Source organism: Anabas testudineus, chromosome 12 (assembly GCF_900324465.2).
Source record: "Anabas testudineus chromosome 12, fAnaTes1.2, whole genome shotgun sequence".
NCBI classification, from domain to species: domain Eukaryota; kingdom Metazoa; phylum Chordata; class Actinopteri; order Anabantiformes; family Anabantidae; genus Anabas; species Anabas testudineus.
In genome coordinates, this window is record NC_046621.1 from 5,271,787 (window position 1) to 5,281,420 (window position 9,634).

General features: G+C 39.0%; 1 protein-coding gene across 1 annotated transcript in view; it reads left to right on the top strand.

Moving 5' to 3' along the window:
• The window catches only part of si:dkey-34e4.1 (carboxyl-terminal PDZ ligand of neuronal nitric oxide synthase protein), a 37,585-nt gene extending 28,633 nt beyond the window's left edge, over positions 1 to 8,952 (top strand). Inside the window, exon 11 of the mRNA XM_026356722.1 lies at positions 7,194 to 8,952. Coding sequence (XP_026212507.1) covers positions 7,194 to 7,758 — 565 coding nt within the window. The 3' untranslated portion in view covers positions 7,759 to 8,952. The remainder of the gene's footprint in view (positions 1 to 7,193) is intronic.
• Positions 8,953 to 9,634: the final 682 nt, after the last annotated feature.

A 9,634-nucleotide genomic window follows, 5' to 3' on the forward strand; every position in this document is an offset into this window, starting at 1 on the left:
TAGTGCTGCTCGAGTGGAGTGATGGAATGCGCCCACTTCACATTATTAGTGCAGTTTAGCTTTAAATCACACCAGCGTTATTGCCCAGCGTGAACCACAGACTTGTGTTTCCCAGCTGGCCCACTCACTCTAGTACTATATGATCATTGTGTATGGTGTGTTGACATATACTGTACTGAACACTGTATCTAACCATGTAGTGAGTCATGTTTTACACAACAGAAAAATTCAAGTAGGATCAAAACAGGATGTAGTAGTTGACGTAAAATGCTCTTTTTGGGCAACAGTTCTAAATGTGTTATTTCCAACATTTTGAATCATCAACCTCTTTATGTGACACACATGAAAACAACTCTATGAGTCTGCAGCCCTGCTACCAGCCCTGTGAGGCTGCACTTACGCATAGTTTTAAGCTAAAAATTAATGTTTCCTATATGTTCATACTAACAATACTGTAGTTTCTTCCTTTGAAAATATGTGCACAGGTAGGTGCAGGCCAACGGGAGCTTCAGTGCAAGTCCATTGAACTCTAATGGTGCTAGTGCACCATTAGATACCACAATGTCTGATATTGAATATAGTGTGTTATCAATGTATTGTATATAAGAAAATGAGAAATAGTCTCAGACCCCATCCCCAATGCAGGTAGGATCGCTAAAAAGATGTAATGAATAAAACATGGTGTATTGAAGACTTTTGCTCAGCATGTTTTAATTTCAAAGGGTCAACAATAATAATACTAACATGCTGATGCTAAGCAGGTGCAGTGCTTACAATTTCCTAATTAGCATCAGATGCTAATGGGAATGTGATGAGATGTTTGGATGTGTGGTTGTATTGGCCAAATTTAAACTGTTTTAAATTCATCCCAAGGGGAACATGAATATGTGAATGCTTCTAATAGTATTAACCAACCACGCCAACCTCATGGTGGCACTAGATCAAAAGTCAGGGATCACAAGTCCATCAAGTACTGTAGATTTTATAATATACAGCAAACACTGACCAGAAGTTACTAGTATTTGTCTTGTTGGAGCCGTGAATATCGCTACCTTACAAATGTCACTAGAGGAAAAGAAAGCGTATCATCAAACTCATCCTCTGGGAAACACAAATGTCTGCACAACATTTGATGTCAAGTGTTGGTCAAAGAACTTGAACATGCCCACACAGAGCAAAAACATCACATGTGGTGACCAGCTTACTGTATATGAGCACCCAACTATGTTTTAGTAACAAGTGACTCATGTTTTCCTCTGGCACAGTATACGCTGCACTGCCTTACTGTACACGCCTTCTCTCTGACAGTATTGTATGTAGCATAATCACATTTCCTGACCTATCTTGTGATCTCCCGTTCCTCGCTGTACTTTATTTTTCTGATTTTGTTTCCTCTTCATCATCAGCATTATCGTCTGTGTCAGAGTTGTACCGGCAGCCTCGCTGGTCCGTAATTTAATTGCAGTGATGTGATGGGAGTGTAATGGATGATGTTTCCAGGCATTTGGGTGGAGCTGGTTCTGTCAGCTGGATTTACACACAGCTAGACAATGCTGTTCAGCGATTTAGGTGTTTTAGTGGTTTGTGGCATAATCTCTTCTTGTGTCAGACTGAGTGATACCTGGAGGGCTGAAAAGCCGGCCTCTCAGTCCCTGAATAATGTTTTACAGGAACTCTGTCAGACAGGGTTGCTCTTGGCTCTTTACAATACAATTGCTTGAATTTTGAAAAGTTTGGCAGACACTTAGCGGACTCTTCCGTTCATCCTCATTAAAGATTAAAGATTCCACGCTGACATCTCACACACGCTCAGATGGATGATGTGTGTTAATCTTTACAAAAGCAAGACACTTTAACAAAGGCCCAGCGTCCTTTCTAAGTTAAACCTCCTACTTGTTCTCTGTTCTTGCTTTGTGTCTCTCTCTGCCTCAAATAAAAACATGTTTTAATGATTCATTTTACTTATCTCTACCTGTTGATGAACAGAGCTCCAACTGGTTGTTGATATTTTTCATGCTATCTCCTGATTGCCTGCTTTTCTCTCATTATTGAGCAATGAAGTAAATAAGCTTACTGAGCTGATGAGTCACATGCACTGCAGACGCCATGGGGGGTTTGTTTTAACATCTAAAACACCTCTGCTGCTTGGGTCTCTATATTTATTTTGATTAGGCTTTAGGTTAGGTTTAATTAGCCCAGGAGTATGAAAGCCTCCACATCTCATGTGTATTTCTTTGCTTGTGCATCTTTTTATCCACTAATGCTAATTTCATCTTATCCCTCTACTGGCATTATCCCAAAAGATAGATGCTATTAAATGGTCACCTTTTATTATGAATTAATAAAATATGAAGTCCTGAAGTAGGTTGTCATGTTGACAATGACTTTATACTACAGCCTCAAATCACAAAATGATAGTCTCCACAACATACAGCACACTCTATCTTTACACCATAAATTTGGAGAAGAGGACAACCTTGACAAGATGGATTCCTGAAACAGACATTCTATATTTATACAGAGTAGACATATAGCAGCACTAGAATTATGAAAAAACACAATAATAACATTAGGTCTACACATACAAACACGTAATCAGTCGTAGTTATTGTAATACCTTAAATGTTATTGGAAACATTTACTTAACATTACGAAACATTACTCCCACAGCGAAAGCAGCAAAATGTAAACAGTAAGAAAAAAATAAAATGCGACTCCCTGTTGAAAAGTCCACTCACACACTCAGTTACTCAGAGTTCAGGGATGGAAAATCTTTACAGTGAACACCAAAGTGTAAAGTCAAAATAAGTGGTGGTGGAACAACCACGTTATATTATCCACGTTATATTCTTGTCATAACGTACAAAATTACTGATGTGAACTTTTAAGTCGTCTAGTGTTGCTCCCTTACATAACTCCCTGATCCTCCGTAGTCTAACTGTCGCCTCTTTTTGGTACAGGTGCGAGGACCCGCTCCTACTCTTCCTCTTTCTCATCTAACCATCCCTAATTTTCCTGTCAGTCTACTAAAACAAACAAACTGACCCCACAGAATAACACCCAACCAGCAGCCCCTGCCTTAAACCCACATGCGTTCCATCATCCTGTCCCCATCTCTGTTCCTCTCATCGTTTGCTGCACCAGCCTGCCGCTCCCTAGGAGCCTGGGGAGCTCTGTGCCACCGTCCCTTCCTCTCCTCCTTCTCCTTCTCTTCTCCTCTCTGCCCCTTCTTCTCCCTCTATGTGAGTATTACTCATGATAACAAGCATGTGGCACGAGTGTCTGTGGCACTAGCATGGGAGTGGGCATGTGCTGGATGATCAGTGTGGGTGTTAGCTGACTTGTGTGTAGGTCTCACAAGTGATTTCACTGCTAATGACTGCATAATAATCTCCATTTACATGCGGATGTGGTTCTGCAAATTTATAACCACATTAGCATTAAGGAAATCAGTGAGTCACACATGTCTTATGCACGGTAGGGCCGTCTGTGTGTTTTCTGCACTTTTGCCGGACTGTGAGTGCTTGTTTTGTCTCTTACATTTTTGCCAGACAAGGAGAAATATTCTTGTCAAGATTCAGTATTATTTTGTCAGTGGAGGATCAGCCTGAGCAGTAAAACTGTCAGTGCAGAAACAGAAGGGAAGAGTACACTTCCATGTTCCTGTCTTGACTTCACTGACTGTGTTATGGTGGTATTTGTGTTATATTTCAGTGTGTTTTTTGTCACATGCATGTTTTGCTTTACTCAATCCTACCAAATTGCCATGTTCCAAATGGAAAATGTAATAAACCCAGCCCCAGGCATACAGCATCAGAGGACTCTCATACTGTAATGTTGTGTGTTTGACCAGCAGCCAGTATGAAACATAAGGAAATAAACTCGCTGGATCTTCTGGCTGGTAACAACAAACAAAAATAATCTTGAAATCCTATTATTCACAAGCAGAAAAATAAATCAAAAGACAAACAACAAATAAAGATCCTATAAAGAGGACAACTTTGAGTCTTACTTTAAAAATGAAAACCTAATGACTTACATAACATGGTGGATTACTTGCTAGTCTCTGCAAGTCTTTCATTTCTCATGAAACTGAAATCAGTGGCTGCCCAACTGTTAGGAATTTAGCTATTCTTCTTTAGCATTAACATGAAGTATATGTAAGCTGCCATAAGTGGTCCAACTTGAGCAAGCTCCTAATAATCTAGAGGCTTATGCTTATGCCCAGAGAGCTTATGCTTTTTTAATGCTCACTGAAAGATTTGAGTACTGTGGGCCAAATCTTTGGGAAAAGTCTGATCCCAGTTCATAGCTTTTCTGGTCTTTGCACATAAGAGAGGAATTTGCTGTTGAAATATGTTTGAGTGCAAATAACTTCGCTTTGACAGAATATTTGGGTTTTAAAAGTTCTGTGGACTATAAGCAACTTAAAATCACAGCTTTGTAGCCAAAGAAAGTAAGAGAAATAATAAATAAATGTAGATCTTAAAACTCAGTTTGTTAGTCCTCTATCATCTTCTTTGTCACAGAGATGATACAAATGTTGGTTACCAAAATTTCACAAATATATTATGAATAATATATGAAATTGATGTTCTGTAGGGAAGACAGAATTTCTTATTAAAATAGACTGGAGGAAAAAAGGGCTGAAGGGAAAAGACACCAGCAACTCAAATTTATGGCAGGTAGGTTAAATAGAGCAAGATAAATGGAGAAACAAAGGTGAAGCAATAAATGGAGAAGTAGGCAAATGGAAAAGAAAAAACACACAAGAGGGAGATGGAGCAGTGCGGCAGAGAGGCGAATCAATGTGACAGAAAAGAGGAGTGCTGAGTCAAAGTTATGATAATGAGAACAGGGAGGGAGAGAGGCAGACTGCTTCTTTATCCTGATGCAAATTCATCTCCACCACTTGGCAACACACAAATTCAGAAAATACCACATGAAGCCACAGCAGAATCAAACTTTAAATTGTACTCTTTTTCTGTACAAACCACAAAGATTACTCCAAAATGTCTTTGGGGACAGTATTTTAGAAAAATATTTTTAGAAACTTTTCTGCCAGCAGAGCAGTGTCTCTCAGGGGTGTTTTTAATTATTCTGTGGGCAGTGGACATTCATGGTACAGACAAGAATAGCAGTTCTAGTTTATCAGTGCCACTTCATTATCACAGACCCCTGATTAGGCTACGAACATGGATTGGACTCCTCTGGTATTGTTTCGACCTTACTTGACAGGCTGGTGTTCCTCAAGGTTCATTCCAGGGGCCCATTGTTTTCTGCCCGTACATGCTGCTGTTAGGTTCCATCATCTGCAGTTATCTGTTATCTGCAGGGTCAATATGCCAAAAGAGAGAGCCTTGTCTCACATCTTAACACACACTTTTTTAGAATTACATCCAGGGGGTCATCCTTGATAGTAATTTAAAATTTAAAGCTTATTTGAAACTCAACCAAACTGTCATTTTATCATTTAAATAACAAAAATTATTATAAAACTATTTCCCTTATTGGATAGCTGTGAAAAAACATATTCATTACCAGCTGACTTGATTAATGTCATTCCCTTTTCACTGGCTTCCCTGAAAATCTGTTCAACTATTTCAACTGAAATAGTTTACTCTCCCAGGGACCTTACCAAAACTAAATTGATTGCACACTTTATCCCTATATTAAAATCTCTCCACTGGCTGCCTTCACGTCATAGATTCCACAGAATCCATGTTCCTAATAGACCACTGCACACTGACTCCCTTACAATAACTGTAAGGGAGTCAGCTGAGAAGCTCCATTTATCTCATATGGCACTCAACTTTGTAACAGTCCAACAGAACAATTTTGAAAAATCTAAAAATTTTATTCTATAAATAGGATAAAGGCAAAGGATTCTGCATATGTATGTATATGTGTAGTTGTATCTGTGTGTTTAAATATGTACATGTGGATCCCAAGGTATCTTCTGCGAGAGCAGCTCCCCTTTTTTAAATGTTTTTAGAGATTTTCTCCTGCAATTTGAGGGTCTAAGCACAAGGGGGCTGTCATTGTAGAGCAGTTTGTAAATTCCATTGAGGCAAAGTTTAAATTTGACAATTTTTTTAGTTTTATGCAGATGTGAAGCACTTTAAAATGGTATTGTGCACAAAAAGTGGTATATAAATAAAACTGAAAGACATTTTAGGATGCTATTAATATAGAAAATGACTAACTTTATCCTTTAAGTTAGATAAAAAGTCATTTTATTAGGCGTTTATTACAGTTTATGCACATTTTCTAGCAGTCCATTGAATAGCTTTTGAAAAATTATACTCAAACCAGAAAAAAAACAGTAATACAGCTTGTGTCCTTGTAGTTAGTGAAGTTCAACTTGGCTTTTACCCTACCGTATTGTGTGCTTGTGATTTGTTATTTTGAGACATGTGTGTGTATAATTATCTCTGGAGATGGTTTTCCTGCACCATCACAACTAATTTGCTGTTACTATAGTTGTCAACACCATCCCTGTAAAGAAGCACAGACGAATCCAAATACATCAGCAAAACACATAATTTTGTTACTGCAATCAGAGTTCAACCACAGCCTGAACTCTACAGGGGAACAAATTAGCAGCCTCCAGTATAATCTAGAGAGGAATCAGGGAAGAAGTGAGGCTTGTTAGCAGGTGTGTCAGGACTCATTTTCCATGACAATGACCAGGATTTTTGCGATTGTGCGCACTGATGCTTGCCATGGCATTGCTGTGGTACTATTTGAAAGACTGCAATGTAGCTATTTCTGGTGTATGTATGTGTATGAGGAGGGGAAAGCCTGCGGCACTTTTCTCGCTTCCTTGCCCCCAATCCCTTTTCTTTGGCTCTCTTTCTTTCCCTGTCCCTCTATTTTCTCTGCAGGGGAGCTGTGGGATGTAGATAAGTCCCTAGACAGTGGAAACAACAGGGAGCCAGAGAGAAAGAGGGAGTTACTGTCTTGTGTAGCAGTAACAGCTTACATCACAGTGTGCTCAGGTTAATGGGGTATAATGTGACTGATGGAGAGGAAAACTGGCTTGAGGCTTATTTTCATACTCCTTGGTAGAGAGGAATTGTGCTTAATATGAATTAGTAAAATAAAGGTAATAAAAGTGGATGTACTGTGAATTTCTTAAAATAGTTTTTTGTCAGACTGTCCTAACCAGTCCCTCTGTTATTTATCTGCAGGTATAAACAGATTATTCCCAAACTTGATCCTCCTCCACCCTCCCTTAACCGCAAGCGGGCCAGCAGGACCTTGTCTCCGGGGTCAGAAGTCACAGCTGTGCTCTCACCTGGAGAGGTCAGTGCTAATGATGCGGCCCCTAGCCGCAGCAGCAGCGTCTCATTTCCAGACATCACCCCCAGCTCGCTGTCATCCGCTGATTTCCACTCCCTCAGCAATGGCGAGAGCAGCTCTTGTTCGGCCAGCGAGGACTCAGGAGTCCGCTCTGAGACCAAGTCGCTGTTGTCCCCCCTGCGTGACGATGATGACCTGTTTGGGGACCGTGGGACATTTTTAACAGCCTCAAGTGGGTGTGAAAGTCCCCTAGAGGAGAAACGTGAAGCCGTCCTCTCTTCCTCTGAGTTGTATCCTCCTGAGCCCCCCGCCCTCGCCTTACATCCGGACATTTATGATCACCCGCTGACCTTCTCCTCTCCTATGAATGATACCTGTCTTCACATCAGTTTCTCTGAGGATGAGCTGCTGGAGAGCAGCCAAGAAGACACTAATGTCCCACAGCGGAGTTAGGGGGATGAGCTGATGGGCCTCTGGGGACCTTTCACTCTGTTCTTCAATCAAGTTTTAATGCAATACTTACTGTCAGACCCTCATATGTTTGCACTGGGCTCCATTTTAGGACCTTTAAATATTCCGGCCACTTGTGACACAGTATAGACATAGCCAGTTAAATGAAAAATAATCTATTGCATAAATTACTAGCCAATAAACATATTTAGTATTTTTGTAAGGAGATTAATAATCCAATTTACTTTTTAGTGACTAGAATGTTAAGCAGAATTCATGTAGCAAAGTCTTGCACTGTTAAAGTTACACATAACTTATTGTAGAATTCAAAGCCAATGAGGGAACACAATTTATTTTTGCTAGTAGTGATCATTGAAACATTTTTGTATGATGCTTCTTTGTGTTGCAAATTCTTGTGGAAATACTATTTCACAGAGTGGTATAGAATGATGAGGTGAATGTTGGTGATGTTGGGAAGAGCCTTATCTTCTGTAAAGCACCTGAAGAGATGATGTGTAGAGAGAAAAGAACAAGAAAGTCAGTAAAGGGAAAAAGGTATGGATAGAAGTGAGTTGTGTTTTGGTTTATACACATCTATTTGTGGCTGTGTATTAAATCTTATGTATTATCAGCGTTGGCTGGATTTTAGAATGTTTTGTACTACTTGTATTTTGGTTTTGCCAGACATGTACGACTTAAAACAGTGCTGGAAAAATCTGCAGAAAAGCCAAAGGGGTTTTATATTCTTTGTCATGTTGATTCTGTGTGTAGCATGGTTTTATCTTTCAAAACAAAGGGATTAGTTGTAAGTTTTGAAGAACAACTGAGCAAGAAAGAGCCATGAAAGCTTTGGACTGCACCTGTCTGAGTGAGGAGTCTGTTTTCAACCAAACCCTTAGACTCAGTGGGAAGATAATTGGGCAATCACAGAAAAACTCTGAGAAAGACAGCTTGGCAGATGGATTTTCTCTTTCTGCCTCTCTATTTAAGTGTAAAATGTTGCAACACATGCAGTTTATATGTTCTTTTTGTACATGCAGCTTAATCTAAATGCTGGGAGCACTACTTTAAATTCACTGGTGTTTATCTGTAAACATAGGTTTGCAGTGATTTGCCAATTAATAAATTTTGAGTAAGAATACATTTAAATATTAAATAATGTTTGCAAAATTCAGCTCCTCCAGTATGAGGATAGACAAAACTCTCGAAAAAAAACCAAGGCCAGGCATTTTTCACTATTTTTGAACATTTAACGATGAATCAAGAAAATAATCTGATTATTAAATAATGAAATTTGTCATTAAATGTATTTAGAAAACTGAATATCTTTAGGATTGGACCTACTAACAGTAGTAAGTAGATGAATAAACATTTAAAATAATATTTTGTTTACTGCCAAGTAGTTGGCTCACTTGTTAAAATTCCACTTATTAAAAAAATGTGGAAAGGTTTTTTTAAGTAATTCTCTGTGTTTAACTGAAGTGTACTGGTGTAACGTATGACAGGTAGAAGTAACAATAGATGGACATGAGAGGGAGAGCAGCTGAGGTGTGCAGAGACAAATGTCGTAAAGGTGCAAGTGTAAAATATAATATATAATAACGTTTTACACATAGAAATGAGGCTTTTCCCAACACCACGAAAGGCGTGGAGTTATAATGGCAATAACACATGGATTAAAAAAAAGAAAAATAAAGAATAGATACACTTACTTGTGTTTTTATTTAGAGTGGGTTTCCTTTTTATGCAGAAACCTGCAAGATCATACTGTATTTGTTTTAATGTGCATGTTGACATTCAAAGGATCCTAAGAAGAAGGCAATCGCAGACCCTGTTAAATGAGGAAATGCAGCTTCCTTCACCTGTTTGGTTTGAACTG